This window comes from Struthio camelus, chromosome 17, assembly GCF_040807025.1.
Source record: "Struthio camelus isolate bStrCam1 chromosome 17, bStrCam1.hap1, whole genome shotgun sequence".
In the NCBI taxonomy this organism is placed as follows: Eukaryota; Metazoa; Chordata; class Aves; order Struthioniformes; family Struthionidae; genus Struthio; species Struthio camelus.
This window is the reverse complement of record NC_090958.1, coordinates 17167140-17186376: the sequence shown is the minus strand read 5'-3', so window position 1 is coordinate 17186376 and position 19237 is coordinate 17167140. Positions and strand designations below refer to the sequence as shown.

General features: G+C 42.4%; 1 protein-coding gene across 3 annotated transcripts in view; it reads left to right on the top strand.

Moving 5' to 3' along the window:
* ATP2A2 (ATPase sarcoplasmic/endoplasmic reticulum Ca2+ transporting 2) overlaps positions 1 to 11763 on the top strand; it is a 49413-nt gene extending 37650 nt beyond the window's left edge. Inside the window, exons 14-21 of one of the 3 annotated variants that reach the window (XR_011135120.1) lie at positions 409 to 744; positions 944 to 1164; positions 1496 to 1698; positions 2975 to 3060; positions 3459 to 3592; positions 4652 to 4769; positions 4890 to 6452; positions 10636 to 11763. Coding sequence is in view for 2 of the 3 variants with exons in the window: in XM_068911249.1 (XP_068767350.1) it covers positions 409 to 744; positions 944 to 1164; positions 1496 to 1698; positions 2975 to 3060; positions 3459 to 3592; positions 4652 to 4769; positions 4890 to 5159 (1368 nt within the window). In the remaining variant the exon portion in view is untranslated. Of the gene's footprint in view, positions 1 to 408; positions 745 to 943; positions 1165 to 1495; positions 1699 to 2974; positions 3061 to 3458; positions 3593 to 4651; positions 4770 to 4889; positions 6550 to 10635 lie in introns of those variants that run through there. The other 2 variants (XM_068911250.1, XM_068911249.1) reach the window with 2 other exon arrangements.
* Positions 11764 to 19237: the final 7474 nt, after the last annotated feature.

Below are 19237 nucleotides of genomic sequence, written 5' to 3'. Positions count from 1 at the left end.
TGACTCCAAAGGCATTGCCTTCCACCTTTCCCTCTTTTGTTTGTTAAGGTGCCTTGAACTTGTGACCTTTCAGTTGTTCTCAAGCTGTCTGAATCAAGTGTCAGAGCTAAAGCGCTGTGAAGACTGTGGTGAAACAGAACTCCTCTAAAGCAACCCTTTCAGAATGAAAACTGACTTAGCAAGAGCAAGCATATCATGTATAAAATGCTGATTTTGACCAAATGGTGGAGTAGCAGGCCTCACTGTTTAATCGCTCAGTGTAGAACCACTGAATATTGTGGGAGGAAGGAAAAACAAATGATGTTATGCTAGGACTTATATTTAGCATGCAAGTAAAAAATTATTTTATGAATTTCGGATGGAAGACTGCTGAATTCTGTTCTAAAACTCTGTGCTATCTTGTTTCAGACCAACTTGACCTTTGTTGGTTGTGTGGGTATGCTGGATCCTCCGAGAATTGAAGTAGCTTCATCTATAAAGCTGTGTAAACAGGCTGGTATTAGAGTTATTATGATTACTGGTGATAACAAAGGCACAGCAGTAGCCATTTGCCGTCGGATTGGTATCTTTGTGGAAGATGAAGATGTTTCTACAAAAGCCTTTACTGGTCGTGAATTTGATGAACTCTCATTAGCTGCCCAGAGAGATGCCTGCCACCATGCCCGTTGCTTTGCCCGGGTAGAACCTTCCCACAAGTCTAAAATTGTTGAGTTTCTTCAGTCTTTTGACGAGATTACAGCTATGGTGAGTGACAAATGGTGAGACAAATGCCTCACTCTGGGAAAACACTTCTTCCATGTTTCCCCTTAACTCAAAGCCTCAGAATAGTTTTGCATGTAGCTGATTTTAAAGATCTAAAATGCCATGCCCAATGTAAAATTCCTATCCAGTCCTGCATGCGATTGTCCACGTTTGTCTTTTCAACTTCAAATTCTTGTTTTAGACTGGTGACGGTGTCAATGATGCTCCTGCACTGAAGAAAGCAGAAATTGGAATTGCTATGGGATCTGGCACTGCAGTGGCTAAAACTGCTTCTGAAATGGTTTTAGCAGACGATAATTTCTCAACTATTGTAGCTGCTGTGGAAGAAGGGCGTGCAATTTATAACAACATGAAGCAATTCATCCGTTACCTGATCTCCTCCAATGTTGGAGAAGTTGTTTGGTAGGTTTAAGACCGTCTTTTCTTTGTGCTAGAGTAGTAATGTTTGGTGGTTTTTTTTTTTGTTAAGCTTCCAATATTTCTCCCTAAAACCAGGAAAACAGGTTCTCCAAGTGATTACTCATTGTGATGGTACAGAAGCCCATATACTTGTAGCCTTAGTAGTATTTAAAGGAGAATTTTAGTGTACTGCAAAAGATGAGCATTGCATTGCATATAGTATTCCACCTTGGAGCCTAGATACTTAAAACTGGTTCTATGTTTTGAGATACAAAAGGTGTAAAAGACTTTCTTACATGCACAAGAATAATTGGTTGGTGGGTTTTTTTTATAGTATCTTCTTGACTGCTGCTCTGGGTTTTCCTGAAGCTCTCATTCCTGTCCAACTGTTATGGGTAAACCTTGTGACGGATGGTCTCCCTGCTACTGCTCTGGGCTTTAATCCTCCTGATCTTGATATCATGAATAAGCCTCCCCGCAACCCAAAAGAGCCACTGATCAGTGGATGGCTCTTCTTCCGTTACCTAGCTATTGGATGTAAGTAGCGATAGCTTTTATTTATTTTTAAGCAAGTTTAGGCATGTAGACTTTTTTGAGACCTGTTTGAAACTAATTTGTCTGATCTCCTTGTAGCCTGGAGTCTTGACGGCTAGGAGTAGATGTGCTGTGGAATTGGTATTCCCCCCCCCCACCACCACCTTTTTTTGATTAGCACTTTGCTCTGATATATGTTTGCAGTTAGTGCATATAGGTACAATGCAGAAGTGATATTAACTGTTTTATTGGTAGCAACCGAGGCAGCAAAAGCCCTAGTTACATGACATCATTATGTTACTTGCTACTTCATCAGAATCTCTTGATTTTTGAGAACGAGAGAACCATTAGAAATGTAACTGCTGTATTGGATTAGCCCTCCAAAATTGTCTGACGGCAGGTAGTGTTACAGTCTTCAGGAGAGAAGCCTTTCAGCAGTAGCTGAACTTAAGCCTGAGTCTGACCTCTGTACTCAAGAACTCTATCACTGCCTCTTCCAATTTGACCCATTCCAGGCTGAAATACTTTCTGTTCAGTGCAAAGCGTAGGACTGCAATCGTAGCTTGTCCATGCGCTGATCCTCAGGAGGGGCTGAGAAAGACAAATATGTGTTGGGATCAAGATTAAAGAGCCAGGACCAGCTGTTGATGTGTGTGCACTAACATTAGCTATTGAGCTCATACATAGAACTACTTTGAATCTGAAAATAACAACTGTCTTTTTTTTTTTTTTTCTGCTCAAGTAGAAGAGCACTATGGGCTAGTTGATGTGATTGGGAAAATAAGGAATATCAACTTGTAAAAGCAATGGGTGTAAATTTAATCTTTGGAGAATAAAGCTGTAGTAATATGAGGCTAGGATAACTATCTACAGGGATACTTAACAAACATTCCCTTCACACCAGAAGTTGTCACCTTAATTTTCTAGCTGCCTTTATAAACCTTATGCTTATTAGGAAGTAAACAATATTAATGTTTAAGATACTTTGGGTTCTGAGGGGGGAAAAAATCGTGTGCTGATCACTCCAAGTGAAACCCCTATTTGCCTTGAGTTTCAGCTATCTACTTCCATAAACAGATAGCAGATTCTGTCCAACGCCACAGTATTCTAATGGCTGTTTAAGCTGCAGTTGTTGGAACAGGCTCGCACAGGCGACGGACAAAATAAAATCTGTTTTTTCAATACTTGGAGCTCTTGAGGTAGAAGCTCACATGGTGCAAGTGAGATCTTTTCTTGCATAGAGTTCACAACACTGAAAAAGCACTTTGTTTTCCTTAAGGTTATGTTGGAGCTGCTACAGTGGGTGCTGCTGCTTGGTGGTTTATCGCTGCTGATGGTGGTCCAAGAGTTACCTTTTATCAGCTGGTATTTGCTCAGTTTTGTTTATTGTTTTTTTTGAATGTATTCCTTTTATACTTATTACTTGAAATGAATGTGTAAAAACAATAGCTTGTCAAAATGTTTTACATAGCTAGAGATTTTTTTTCAAACTAGTTTAAATTTTATCATGATTGTCTAATCTTAATATTAAAGCTCAAAGGTGGGATACCTAAGCTTCTAAATAATTTGAAGAACTAAGCAATGTCATCTACAGAAGTCTTTATAGATGCTAACAGGAATTTTTCTGAAGCTGGCAAAAGTTAAAAACACTCCTTTATAGGAGTCATATGGAAATGTTTTGTTTTTATAAAGCTGTTTGCTTCATAATTACCTATTTTACACTTAAACTGTAGCAATAATGAGTTCACGTTACTCTGTTCTAGAGCCATTTTCTGCAGTGCAAAGAGGACAACCCTGATTTCTCTGGTGTTGACTGTGTGGTTTTTGAGTCTCCATATCCAATGACAATGGCTCTTTCTGTTCTTGTCACTATAGAAATGTGCAATGCTCTCAACAGGTTAGTATCTCCCAACTGGAAAGCAAAGCTTCTGCTTAATTTATCTAAAATCATAGCTTTTTTGCAGTTTGATTCTTAGTTTATGGATAGCTCAGCTGATGAGTAATGAGTTATCCTTCCTTTCAAAATCCTGGTAGTGCAAGCAAAATGACTCTCCTAGATAACTTTTGATCTCTTATGATAAGGTATATTTTTAAATCTGCCAGTTCACTCTGGTATTCTACTAAGCATGAGCAACTGAAATGTTTTCCATTATTTTTTAATTTGAGCCTCATCAATCAGATTATATTCCTCCTATGTTGGTATAAAGTGATATCAAGGAGAACTAAAATAAGAATGTTGAAGACATGGAAAATAGTTTTTCCTGCCCTAAGGGAGTGGAGGTTCAGCCAATTAATAGTAGATTATAAATGGAAACCACTAAATAGCACAATGTCAAGGGTATTTTTTTTCTGATAACTTGGAGGTCAGTTAATTTAAAAACAAATAAACTTTGAATACAAGTGTATGCAGTGGCCCTGCGTGGATATTGTTCCACATCTGAAAGTTGGGTTCTCAAATTTTCCTGCAGAATAGCCTCAGTGTAGATTGAATGTGTGGAGAACAGATTTAAAGAGTAAGCATTAAAAAGGGTCAAGTACTTGACCCTTTGTATATCCAGGCTATAAGTGAATTGCAGGGGAAGCAGGGGGAGGGGGGCGAAGGCCCCAGGCATCTGATACGCTGGGGAGGATTCTGTCTTATGCTATTAGACCCATCATTCTGTTATCCCTCGTGTGAGGAGGATGTTGGAGTCTTAGCACAGAAGCTACACTAGATCAGGAATGGGGAGAATGCCTGAAAGCTTTCATTCATAAATATAAGACTGATGTGAACTGCAACTCCTTTGCTAGGCAGAGTTTCAAGGTGATGAAAAGTTGCAACCTATGTAAATCCTACTTGGCATCTTCCTTTCATTCATGACTGGCTTATTTGTGACTTGCCGTGCTGCCTTTCTTTCCAGTTTTCTGATTTATTAAATTTCTTATTAATCTTATGAGTACAATGTTTCTGTTGCAGTCTATCAGAAAATCAGTCCTTAATGAGGATGCCCCCATGGGAAAATATCTGGCTGGTGGGCGCTATTTGCTTGTCCATGTCACTCCACTTCCTTATCCTTTATGTGGAACCGCTGCCAGTAAGTGCATGTATCTTACACCCATCTCTAAACTTAAAGATAGAGCAAAACCTTATTGGAGCTTAAGGCAAGGGATGGAGGAGGGGAAAAAAAAAAAGTAACACTTGGCTTTTCTTTCAGATTATCTTCCAGATCACACCTCTGAATGTGACGCAATGGCTGATGGTGTTGAAAATCTCGCTACCTGTCATTCTGCTGGATGAAACACTTAAATATGTGGCCCGTAACTACCTGGAACCTGGTAAAGATAGTGTGCGGCCTGCCACCAAACCGTGTTCTTTGTCAGCATGCACCGAAGGAGTTTCCTGGCCGTTTGTGTTCATTACTATGCCCCTGGTTATCTGGCTTTACAGCACAGACACTAACTTTAGTGATATGTTCTGGTCTTGACTGACATGGTGACAGTTTTACATTCAAAGGAAAGGTTTAACTTAATCAATTTTTTTATTGTTTAGAGCAACTGTCTATTTCTGCTGAATTTTCACATGAACATATTTGCCGGTGATGGAGGTTTCATACTCTAGATTTTGTTTTTTTGCTTTTTCTGACTTCAGTGGGGGCAATATATTCCTCTTTTATACACAGTTAAAGTGTCCATTGACATGTACAGAGAACTAACACTATTTTATGCAAATATTTTTTTGTAGATGAAAAAGCATGTACAGTGTTCTGTTCAATAGTCTATTCATCCTGTAAAAAAAAAAAATTTTTTTTGAGCCAGCGGACACTATCAAACTAAATTGGCAGCAGATTTTAGGGAATGAATGTGTGTTGTCTAAAACTAAAAAAGCATGTAACTGTTTGTCTCCTCTGCATGATCATCTGAACTTAATTTGTCATACAGTCAGGTTTTACTCAAAAGCAGAACTTTCTGCTCTGGGTAGAGAGTACTGCTACCTCGGTCAGGATTTCTTCTCAGTTTGCCCCTCTTCCTGCTCCCTCACTTTCGGTTCTTGACTGTCCTTGTTTACACCAGTTTCTGTATGAGGTATGCCTAATCTCGCTCATGCAGAAAATACCATTCCAGGTGCAGCCTGCTGGGTTCTTCCATACTCTCAACATTGCATAGTTTTTTTTAAAGATTATTTATTTAAGTGTCTATTGTATTTTATTGTAACAGACCTTGTTTTGCCAGTGTTGCCCATTACGCAGGGGATAGGAAGAGCTACTTCAGTCTACTTAAATCTAAAACAAGCTTTTTTACCATCGCAATCTGTTTGAATCCCCAAAGAGGGTTTAAATTGAGTTTTAATACTTTATTTACGTGTATCAGATCCCTTCTTCTTTGTTTTTCTCTCCCCCCCGCACCCCCCCCCCCAAGATCGACACTTTCGTAATCAGACCTGGACAAATAACTTGCACTGCATAGCTAGAAATTGGATTTCCTACACTTAAGGCACTAATAATCAGTTGTATACAAGGAGTTACTCTGCTGGCCTGTTGTTAGCCTGACTTGAAGTAACAAGCTCGTGTGTTTTTTGTAAAATCTGTAAATAGCACATGACCAAATTGAACATATTGTATAGAACTATTTTTATTTTAATGTGGCACTAACCACCTTCATTATTATGATAAATGTTAAAGCATGTTTTCAAATTCAGTCCTGTATCAACAACGTGTAAGTCATTAACAGTCCTAACTGTGGTGTTTTTCTCCAATGCCTTCCAACTTTCATCGACTAAAGTGAGTATTTCTCTTCCATTTCACCATGCCAGTGGTGACTTGCTGTAAAATAGCATATGCTGTATACGTGTCAAAGAATAAATAGTAATTTCCTTCATTCCCATGCTGTGTTTCGTCCAACTCTGCTGTGCTACATTATTATCACCACTTTAGACTCTGTTTTGTGGTGTGAAGCTCAAATTACTGATTCTGAAGGTAAAGCACTTGCTTTTATCATAGAGTATTTTAGGTCTCACTTTACAGCACTCAGCCTTAGTGCCCCAAGATCTCACAGCTTTTGGTCTTAAGTTTGAGATAAAATTGGACAAATATGTAACTTAAGACAGTGACAGCTGCTCATATGAGTGTGTGGTATCTAAAACGCTCTTGATACTGGTGGTCAGGAGTTAGTTTATTCTGACTTTTTTTTTTCCCTGCTTTGACGGGATGCCCCTCTGAGCAGACTGCCTTTCTCTGATGTGTTCTGGTATCTGTGCTGCTCAAAATGCAGGTGCTCCTTTGTGCAAAGCAATTTACTGGTTGCAGTGAATGGAAACTATACAGTGGTCATATGAAAACACAAAAGAACAGGCTTGGCTTAACAGGGTAGTCTTTGAAAATTGTGCTGGGGTCAGTATGTCTTTGTAGAGTAGCAGGTGCTGTGTTATCTTGTGTTGGCTCTAAAATTGCTTTTAATAACCAGAATCAAACAGCTTTTTGATCCCTCATAGAGGAAAATGATAGTTAAGAGGTATGTTCTGTTCATGCCAGCTGGAATCCAGCGAGCACAGATAATTCTCTAGGTTTCAGGCTTTCAAATATAGGTGCTAACCTCAAAATATACAAAGCCTATTTGAAATTCCCCTATGTGGGGAATAATAACGATACAGATGTTACATCGGCAATGTTGGCATTTAGTTAACCTGTTTCAATTGATGCTGAAGTGACTCGGGTACAGTAGCTGGACGTAATGATGTGTGTGGTAGGTGTGTGGCAGAACTGTAAGCATTTAGTTCCTGTTGAATGCCCTATTTAGCATGGAAGTAACCTGTCTTTCCTAAATTGGATGTTTTGTACACCGTAAAACCGATGGCCTGCAGCAGACAGATGCTGTATCAATATTAAATAAGCAGTATGAGACTGTCCTTGTTTCTTGAAATAGGAAACTAGTATGTCACGTGATTTAAGATGCCCTGAGAGCAAAATGAATACAAGTGCATTATTATTTGTTGGAAACAAATATTAGGAAGGTAGTTCTATGTGCTCCCAACTTTGTGGCCAAACCCTTCCCGGGGTAGGGACAGCCCCTCAATCTTAGAGGTGTGCACGTAACCGGTGCTCTAAATTGTTAGAGCACCGTGTCAGTTCGCCTTTTCTAAGACAGTTCAGCAACCTTCAGCTAACATATTCTGCTTTTTGTACAGTCCTTTCTGTTATATCAAATAATCCTCCTGTACATGCCCTTTTTCCCTGCCTCTAAGAGCCTGCAGGGGTAAATTACTGTGGTAAATAGAATAATCTTTTAACAACTTGTAGGCTCTCTGTCCAGCGTGCTCAGATCTACCTGTTGAAGACACATCTTGCTGTTTTAAGTGACACGAATTTAAATATTGACACTTGAGAGCTTGCTCGTAAGATGTCCTAGGGCACTGCATTAGGGCCTTCTGTTTCTTGGAGTTTTAAAGCTAGATGACTGGTGGGTAAATGGAGGGGTATTCCTCCCTTACTGACCATTTCTGTAGCTTCAGGAGTCTAGTTTTTATAGAAGGCTCCTAAAAGAGTCCAATATATCAGGTTGGATAGCCATCTTAATCTGCCTCCCTGCCCTGTTTTTTCCTTGGTTTTCTACCAGTTGTCTTGTCTGGATTTTTATCTGAATGGGAGCAATAGTGTCTTGTGTGATCAGCACTTATTTATCTGTCACTATACTTTAAGTACTTCTGTTTTCCAAATGTTGCTGCTACATGATATGCCAACTTGATGTGGTCTAGACTGGCCAAACACTGAGACCTACCAGGAGCTGCTTCCCAGGTCAGTCAAGCAGCCTGTCCTCAAATAGATGTCTGCTGTGAGCTTTTGTGTGATCCTGGAGCTGGGGTGCTGAGGATCCGGCCTTAACCTTTCTCCAGATGAGTAGTCTGTGGGAGTCTGCTCAAGTGTACCTCTGTCACTGGAATAGCATATGGCAGCTGATGGCTGGGCTTAACTGCCAGACTAGAAATGGAGTGCAAGGCTGGGGAGGCGCTGTAAGAAAAGTGTGTGTTAACTAAAATACTTATCTTCTAATTGTGTAGATTCTGCCACTCTTTTTAGCTCTCAGTCCTTTCCTCTAGAGAAGTCCTAAATTGAAGAGTCATCTCTTTAGAAGACTTATTTGCCAGTCTCAGAGTTGAAGCTCTCACTGAGTACTTTTTCTGTTCCCTACCTCTTCTCTCTCCAGCCTCCTCACAGTACCAGGGTCAGCTGGAGGTAGAAATGGGACTTGAACTTGCAAAGAGAAACTTCCAGCTGCTTAGGGGGAGAAATGAATACATACCTAGTATTTGCTCGGAGGAATCTCTTTTAATGTGTTAGTTCTATGGCCATACTCACACAAGCACTTATTCAAGTAGCAGCAACTCAAAGTTGCCTGGATTCTTTTATCTCCTACACCTTGCTTTTTAGAAGTTAATTCCATACTTTGTTTCCTTTTGCTGTCATTTCAGTGAGTTACTAGTCTAACTTCTTGCTACTTATTCTCTAGTGAGAGAGGGGTATGTAAGATTGATATCAGTCATGTGAGCTGGGTAACAAACAACTTTTGTAAAGCTTATGCTGGGAAAACAGGGGGGGTTGGTGGTATGATAGCAGGTCTTCCTGAACTAACTGTTCTGTGGGCTGGTCCAAATCAGAGCAAAGAAAACGGTCAGGCAACTGCAGTCATATGTCCGAAACATTTAGACAAGGGCTTCTATCTTCACAGTGCCCCTAGGCCCTCTCTTCTCACAAACAGTACTTTGAATCGCTCACATTTGCAAGCTATACAATGAGCTGCTCTTTTTTTGCCAGCACCCAGGCACTAAAAGTAGTTCATACTGATTTGAAATAATACTTTGGGAAACCAAGTATGAAAGATGCTGCCAAAAAAAAAAAAACACACACACCAAACCACCACCACCACATACCCTTCTGTCGAAATGCTGCAAGGCTAATGCTTGTAGGGAGGCCTTTGGAGAAGGTTAATGGTAAGAAAATGAGTTTGTAATCTGATGATAAAATGCAGTACAGCAGTCCTCTGTCATTGTTCCAAGAACACAGCTGATGCATAGAATATAAACAGTAAACAGGAAAGATGGTTCAATTTGCTGAGATGAAGGGAGGTAAAACTGCTAAAGTTGTCTGTCTCTTGCACCTGTCTTGTTTACTTTTTTGCACTTCTAACCATTAATTGTTTCCCTAATCTCTGCTAATTACATCTTTAATTACATTAATACTACGCATTCTCAAATCTTAGCAGGAAAGCCTAAATTTTATACTGTTGAAGCAGTGTTTTGAAGAGCCAACATTGAGTTCTAGGGAATCAGAGTACACTGTTCTTCTCTCCTAAACGCAAGGCTAACCTTATGCTACAGTAATAATTTTATCATGTTGTACTCTGCCCTTTGCCTATGCATTAATCTGTGTAGTTTAATGACTTCTTCAAAGCTTTCCTACTGCTTCCCAGAATGAGCTGCATAACTTGGAAAGGGGGACATTTTTAGGTCACTTTAGGGCCAAACTTACAATATAACGCCTTGATTTAAAAAAAAAAACAAAAAAACCCCTTAAAGCTCTTAATTTTAGATCAAACTTTGTAGTATGAGAACTTGAAAGTAAAATTACAAATAAGTGAGACTTGTCTATTGCCACTAAGCAGGCAGAGAAACGCAACCAATATCTAAGCCTATCTTAATATTTTTTCCATGTGTGGCCTTCTGTAGGAAATGCTGGTTTTGCTGATCTTAAAAAGAGAGCTCTGCTGAGTTCAGAAGAGCTGAGACGTAATCCAGAGTGGTCTAGGCTTCAAAAATAAAGTAACCTGAGAGTGTCCCTTCAATGACAGAGCAATCAGTTATCAAACTTAACATTCTTTCTTCTGTCACTGTTGATCTTAGTCTTGCTTTTATAATGATACTTAGCATTCATCCTTTCATTAACTGATGCCTTTTCTTTCTTTCCTTTTCAGCAATACTGGAGTAATCGCTTCCTAAACAATTTTGCAGAAATGTAAGGTTGTTTTGTTGCGTGCATGTGTTTTTAGCAACACATCTACCAAAACTTCTGCATGTATCATGTATAAAAATTCTTTGCTTTCCCTAAAACAAAACTCATTGTGTTCTCTATGGAAGAAACGTGTGGTACCATTAGGACTTCATTATACAGATGTACAGACGTGCAATATAGCTTACCGCATTGGAAACTCTCTCCAGGGAAGTTTGGTTTCGTTGCTGCATGGAGAAGAGTTTATCCTTGAACAAGAATTGTGGAGCTGTCAGCCAATTTTCCATATTTCTGTATGTAAAATGTCAGTTTATAAAATGTACAATATCGAAATAATGCATGCCTTCAGTTGTAGACAAATCTTTCTCTGTATTGTATCATCCAAACATACTTCTATATAACAGCTTATGTACAATGCTATCCTATTTATAAAATTAATTGAAAAAGAATTACAGATGTTGAATGTTAAACTGTAAACCTCCAGTTCATAACTTCAGATTTTTTATCATGTGTGCAAATCAACCTATTTTGCACTGTAATGTAACTTATTTAAATTTAAGGCAGTAAGACAGATGTTGGTGCAATACAAAATGTTGTGATGCATTTATCTAAAACGCAACAACCAACTTAGCCAGTTACCACGACTGCATGTATGACCTTTAGAAGTTGTAAATAAGATCAATTGTCTATTTACATGCTGACAGTAATGAGCATCACACCTAGTTTCATTTGTATCAGGTAAATAAATTTATTCTACAATACATACTTTGTGTGTTATTTTATGCACTTTGTTTTCTGCAGGTACATATGTACATTCTCCAAATGCTATCTTATATTAAGGCCAGGATGACACTTAACTAGCACCAACAGCATTGCAGTCTTTCCTACTAGAACTATGCAGATGCCAGCTGCTCTTTGAGCAGCAGTGACCTCCTTGCTGGTGTGATTTTTTTTTTTCTGTCCAGAGGCTTATGTGTGTGTTTAAGGGACACTGTCAAGTACTTTGATCACTCAATTTTTTTTAATGCTCCATTGTTTGTAAAATCCCTCTGAGAAACTTAAAATAAACATTTCTTTCCCAACTACATCTTTATTTTTTGTCCTCTTCTATTTTCTAAATTGCCCCAGCCCTAAGTTGCTGCTGTCTCCTCTTTGTTTCCTAGGCAAAAGGAAGATTAAGCTGGTCTCTTTGCTACAAAATGCATGCCATAAATAGCCTGCTATGTGTGCTTTTGGCAGTCATGGTTTACTACATCTGTTCCTCAAACTGCAGGTTATTCCATCACGTACGCCACAGCGATGCAACTCGTGCAACAAAGCCATGGAGTAAGAGTCCCTGTTAATTGGTACACAAGACCAAAGCACTGCAAAGGTTAAAAAAAAAAAAAAAAAAAAGTGTTCCCCAAGCATCCCATAATCATCTGTTCCCAAGCTCCTAAACCAACTTTTATTTGGGGGAAGGGGATAAGGGGAGGGGTACAAAGGGACCTTCTCTAAATGTGCAACTTCAACTAACTTCAGTAACAAGTTTTACCTCTAAACTCTAGCTCATGATACCAGTGCACTGTTAGCAACTACTATTACCCAAATTAGGTGAGGTGTCTGAGATGCTTTGAACACAACAGCATGAAGTTTAAAATACTTCTCCTCATCTGTAGGATGCTGGAGAGTTAAGGATACGTTAATACATTGGCCTGAACTACTTCCTTGTGGCTGCTTCCTACTATGGTAGTGTTGTCCTAGGCAAGCTGTGCTCTGTGCCTAACCTCGGGGATGCAGCTGTCAGAACCGAGTTCAGCACTCAGCATTTATCTACAACTGCAGCTCTCTCTCTCCACCTTATTTATAGACTCTTCAGAGCACACAAATAACACTGTCACCACATAATCTTGCAAGCTGTCCCATTACTGACAGTACCATTAACACCAGAAGGCAGTGGCAAGACTCCCATTCTGCTTTACACATAATCATTTGTTCAAAACACTTTGGTAGAAAGTGCCCGAGCAGCACTTCAGCCCTTGCTGAAACCGGTGGAAAAGCAGAGAGCCAATGAGGCTCATGTCATTCACAAACAAGGCTGCTGGAAGGCAGATGTCTCACGGATTGCACCAAAGCATCACCGTACATTATTCCTCTGATGCCCCTTTTTCTATTTGCGTAAAGGCTTTGTCAGCACAGGCCTGGTATCAAACGTATGGATGAGCGAGCGTAGGAAGGCCTTACTCCAAAAAAGGCAGCTGTAGTTCACAGGCTGCACGGCTGTTACGGCATGTCACGGTCCAAGAACGGTTTCAGCATTTCTGCCCTCAGACACTGCCTCGCTGGAGGGCAAACTAAGACCAAACTTTTTAACTTATTTTTAAACATTTTTAAATGATTAGCTGCAAGCTTAACTACTACTAAGTCACCCAAATGAACGGCAAGCGGTACTTCTGGAATACAGCCAAACAACGAATACTTACAGAAGCTTAGTGGGTTGCTGGCTACTCAGTGCGACAGTACGTGCTAGGAGATGCTTTAGATCAGCAGCTTCATCCCCCTCCGCCTCCCCCACTGCGAAGCACCGGCTCTGCAGCACTGATGGATGGGCTCACGCAGACCGGCGTGGAGGAAAGCAACTGTCCCGTAGAGCCATCCCGACTCGGCGTTACCAGCACGTTACACCCACCTCCAAACGCAGAGGGCAAGAAACAGCCTCAAACGTTTCCCACTGAGGTGAATTTTATTGCACAAGATTAGAAGCTACGTCCAACCCCAGTGAAGGTGGACAAGAAATAGGAAGTGTGTGGGGGAGAGGAGATAGATAGATAGATAACAAATTTGCTGCACGGTCTCCACTAGCAAAATCGGCCTTTTGAAAACTCCCAGGACAGGTCTACAGAAAAGGCAGAAGAAGAAAAAAAAAAAAAAAGTAGCAATCTGCACTGCAAATGCACCTGAAGCGTTTTTCTAAAATATTTCAGCCCCAGCCCTTTAGCTACTCTAAAACAAGAAACAAAAATCTATCACCATGCCACACAATCCTGGCGCCGTACAGACTGCCCCGCGACGGTCTTACCAGTAATCTAGCACGTGGCTGCTGCTGCTGCACTGTTCAGCCCTAAAAACAAAGATGCCCAATAACCAGCACGGGGCTGGGGGGACAAATCTGACTGCGGCCACATCCTCAGGGCGCTGCTCGGGGTCGGGGCAGCAGCAGAACCGGCCACCCGCAGCTGCGGCCCGAGGCAGGACGCCGGGACGCTCACCTCGAAAGGCCGCGTAGCTAAGTGGGGCAGTCTCAAGCATGGCAGCCAGGAGATGACACGAAAAATGTAGGTCACCTCTAATCCTGCCGAAGAGACCCCTGCAAGTTCACCTCAGAGAAGAGCGCTGTGATCTGTTTTAGCAGCGTGCGGCAGAGGAGCCACGCACTGCACGGCGGCCTGGCGCGGCGCTGCGGGGTGCTGCCTCCCCGTGCTCGACCTCTCGCCTGCCCGCAGGCGCGTGAAAAGGCCGTGGGGGGCTGAACAGCTCAGACGATCGGGAGCAGGACTGAGCAGACTCTTCTTCAAGGCGCTAGTTCAAATCCAAACCACCTTGCCAGTAATCATCAGTCACCGTTCTGGGACGTGCGCAACAGCCTTCCGACGTTAGTTTAGTAGACTCGGGCTATTTCCCTAATAAGGTCAAGTCCCCTGCCATCTGTTTAAACAAAGACACCAGGAACTTAATCTATTAGGGTAAGAGCTACCCTCTTCCCCTCCTGGAGCAGCTCAGGGGAACGGGCAGCGGCACGAGAGCTCCCAGCAGCTCGCCTTTCAATGGGTTTTTTGGAAGTAGTCCTGCCTTTCTTTAGATGACGTGCAAACATAAGGATTTTGCAGATACCACCAACCTTGCGCAAGAGAGGAGAGGTAACATTTACTAGTCTTGCTCTTCAGGGGAGGGCAAAGGAAAGGACTTGTGTCAATTTTACGTTTGTAGCTTCAGGAGATTAAGAAAAGCAGCTGAGACGCAGGGAAGGTTCGGCACATGCAGCGCGAGTTTCCCATCACCCGCACACGTTTCACCAGGAACCGAAGGGATCATCCGTGCCCCTCCGAGCTCAGGGCCCAGCTCTGAGCAACGTCCGCCTCCGACGAATGCTTTGCGCGTCCAGTTCGACACTTCTTGGGGCGGCAGAGAGGCTACCGTGATAAATTAAGTTCAGCAACAGCAGCAGAAGCCCCAAACCTGAAGAGCCCAGGCTGCTACAAACCCCGGGCTATCTGGGCAGGTGGCAGAGCCAATTTTTCCTACAGAGGCAGGCAAAGAACATCGCTCTGCTCTTGGGGTGAGATAACATCTGAGGCTGACAATCAAGCTGCAACCAGCTCACGCATTCGTAACCAAGTCACAGAGCTCCAGCGCGCTGCGATTGCCACACGTCAGGCGTTTTGATCTGCCCCGCACGCAGCGAGGCAGGACAACCTAGACAGCAGTCGTGAACTTTAAGGAACTTTCTCTTGTCACTGCCTTCCCGCAGGACTTGAGCGCTAACGCAGACCTTCGGCTTACGCATGGTGGACCTTCACCAAGCGCAACACAGGCGGGCAGGAAAGCTCCCACCACCCTTGAACTCATCCAAATGCGTCTCCATTCTCTTATTGGAAGAACCGACTCCCTTGGAAGAAACTCACTCACTGTTTGCAGCCCAGGTGACCCTTGGCTCCCTTGCCAACAACAGATCCTACTCCCGGTGGAATTCTTTAGCTTTCCAGCTTTGCCAGATATTCCTCAGCTCACCGTTTTGCAACTAGCTATTTTAGGCCTGTTTCACAACGGCTGCCTTGTTGTGGGTAGGGTTCACATCAGGATGCAAGTTACAGCTGCCAAATCCTACTACTATAAAATCCAAGCCTCTGGTGCGTGGCCACCAGAGCCAGCTTCCTCTTGGACATCTCTTTGGGAGGCTTTGTACCTACAGAGAACAGTTAACAGCAAGACCCAAACTGCAGACACCTAGCCACGCTCACAAGACAGCAGGCCGGAGCTGGAAATCTCAACCTCAACCAGAATGTACTGACTGTTTTCCAAAGGCCGTGCTCCTCTTGCACACCTTTCAAAGAGGCAAAAAAAAAAAAAAAAAAAAAAAAAAAAAAACCAAACAGAAAGAAATTGCTATAGTTTAGGCTCAATCTCTAGTCAGTGAGACAAGGCACACAAGACAACTGTCAAAACACAAGGCTGTTTCCAAAGCATCCAGAACGTGTTTTAACTCATTATCTGGCTTACAGAATTCCAAACCTCCCAAAGCAGAAATGCCTACCTCCATCCCAGCATTGGGTCAATCAGATGCTGCAATAAAACAGCAAAAAGCTATATGTAACGTGCCAAAACTAACCTAAAGCGTGAACGTGCACCTTCCACAACATTTGATCTACATCAACACACATGACTACACCAGAGAAAGAGGCTAGCGCTGCTGGTGGTTGGCTACAACAGCAGGGAATAAGGCATTCCCTTAGCCTGCGTTGATGGACAGCAGTAATAAAGGGGTTGAAGTCAAGCATCCAAAATTGAAGTCCTGGCAAATGCCTTTCTCAAGACGACACTGACCCTAGAGCACGCAGACTTGCCCCGGGATTCTTCTCTTTTCTTCTCAGAAATTGCTCCAACACCTAAAGTTACTTTTCTTCATATACTGAGAGCTGCCTGGGTGAGAACAGCACCACATTTAGCTCTTCCCTAAGCCCACTTGTGTGGAGAACTGCCTAGTGAGTGTGCAGAACCTAAACCACGAGGGCACCTATAACCTTCCGCTACGTAAAGGCTTCCATGAACTTACGACATAGTTAGTAAATCACAGCGCAAAGGGAGATTAAACGGACCCTGTTTCCCATTCTCCCTTTCCAGGCAGTAGAGGAAGCAGAAACAAAAACAGAAGTCAAAGCACAGCACAGGAAGGGTTAAACCTCTTTTGCAAAAACTCAAATATTTCTAGAGCCCGAGTGTTACTAGGGGGAAGGCCCTCAAAACTTTACTTAGGGTCCCGTATTTCAGTAAGGGGAGTTAACACTTGACAAAATCCTCCAGCCTTAACAAACTGGCCGAATTTCAGTGTGACGTTACCCTCTGCAGAACAGACGCTGAAAGGTTAGCTGGAGCCACCTTCTTCCCCACCTCTTAAAAGCTGTACTGGTGAGCAGAGGAAAGGTTACAGCCTGTCTCCATGGACTGTTCCTGCTCTTCTAACGGTCAGCAGCAAAGCCGGAATCCAGCAGTTATTCCACGTTAGCTAGAACTTGTTTTTCAGAGTAATGCCCAGCTCTTCTCACTAGTTAAACAGATGCTTCAACAAATGGGACGTGTGAGCTAACAAGGCATTAACGTGAGCAGCTGGGGCAAATTCTGAAGTGAAGTGACCTGGATAGCCACGAGGGACTACTGGATCCACAGAGACAATTCAGTCCATACGAGCACCGCCCCTTTCTTACGTTTGGTTTTTCCAGCTTTGGTCCATAGTGAAGGTATGTAGGTAGGTTATCTTCCCGTTCAGTCTGACAACACAGTCATTGGCTAACTAGGATCCCATCAAGTTTTGTAAGGCAAAAAAGCTCCCCAGTCATAGCCTGCAGTTTCTTACTGGCTTCCCGACAGACAGGCTTTACAAACATTTATCTCCAGCACCACATGGGCTGCAGCTTACACAGACCAGTAAAAGGAAGATTCATATCTGCAGATCGCTCTTTCTTGCTCTGCTGATGTCATCATGCTTCAGTTTACTGGAAAACTACTTAGGATTCCAGTAAGACGAAGCCAAGTTACCAGCTTCAACTCATCAAATCATACCACACCATGTCAAGAAAAAAAGACAAAATATTATACACCAAGCACCAGGAAAAAAGCAGGAGCAACAACAACAAAATCTATTAAATAATTCAGAGAAAGAGCTGGTGTCTTGACAGCCTTCATAGCTATGCACAGGGTAACGTACCATCTCCCCAGCAAACACAGGAACGGGGCCTTTTGTGCTGCCAGTGTCAACCCAAGTTCTTGGATCAACTGCCGAAGTATCTCGCTTCTCCCAACTGCTCAAACGCGAGCCGGGGGATCCCGGCCGGGAAGCGTTCCAAAGCACCAGCCTCCGCCAGCTAAGCGGTGTGCTGCTGCCTCCCAGGCGGGCAACCTCAATGTAATTGGACTTTTTGTTCTTTGTGAGTATTTTAGAAATTAGATCAAGTCCAAGTCTCAGGACATGGTACTTTTTCCCCTTTTTCCTCTAGATATGCATTCTGAGGCTCACGATGCTCTATAACACATAGCTGACAAGTTGGAAAAAAAAAAAAACAAACAGAAAAAAGACAGTTCAAGTTTTCAAAGGCAGCTTCTCAGAAGGCAAGATCATTGTCTCCTGTCATGCCACACGCTGGTCAAACATACTGCAGGCAGGAGAGCCTGACACTGAGTAAGTGTCATCTGTTGTCTGTCTTTAAGAAATGGCACTGTCCGTTAAAAGGACAGATGTAGCAAATTCAACCTTTTTAAAAATTCCTATGTCAGACACCGTACTGCTACCGGTAGCTCCCAAAACCATCACTCTACTTATATGCATCAATATTTTGATAGCATGACAGAAAGAAAGAAGAAAAAGGAATCCGATCTCCAAACTTTTAACGTCCTTGGACTCTCTTGGGAGCTCGTTCAAAGCTGGAAAGCTATTTTAAATGGAGGATTTAACAGTGTAAACATCTGTCAGTGACCAACCACAGTGAAAGCTTCCCTTGCACATTCCATACAGAGCACTAAACAATTAACATTAACGTTAGCACTGTAAGTAGAAGGCTCAAAACAGTAAGTGAAAAGCACAGATTAGTTACTCTTTCTATTCTGCTGTTGGCAGTGGGGTAGATATGGACCAGTCAAACAGCTTTGCTTTCCTTGGCCTGGAAAGAGAAATGGAATGAGGAAATTGTTATACAGCTGGAATTCACCACAGGAAAGTTTTCCTTTTTACCGAGTTGCATTTGTACCTGAATACCTCTTTCTTTTTGCACCCAAATATCCAACCTTGGGAATCTCCCTGCCTCCTTTTGCTCAGCTTCCAACTTGCAACGAGTCTGCCGATCCTAGAAATACGCTAGGAATTGCAACAGTGGCAGCGCCAGCCTGTTTCTCCCCTTTTCCACACCAGCCTCCTTCCTATCACGTTACCGCTCCCGCCAATGATCTGGCTACTGGACTGAGTCACAAACGTGTTCATTATCACCAAGGCCTTAGGCCACAGCTCCAACACAGCAATTCAGCAACAGCCTTACAGTTCCCAGCTGTCTCCTCCTCGACATACGCCAGCCCCCTCCCTCCCCCTTTTTAAAAAACAAAAACAAAAAAAACCACTTTCTGCAAAGCACTGAAGCAAACAGATAAAAGCTTAACAAATGACCTGGCAAAAAGGTTTGCCGAGTTAAAACAAACAAAGAAGAAGAATGGGAGAGGAACGTGAATATTTTTGAGACAGGTAAGTTCAGTAGTTGGTTCACAGGATTACTTTTCAAACTGTTACCTTGGCAAAACAGGTAGTACAGGAAGGCAACTGTTAGGGGAAT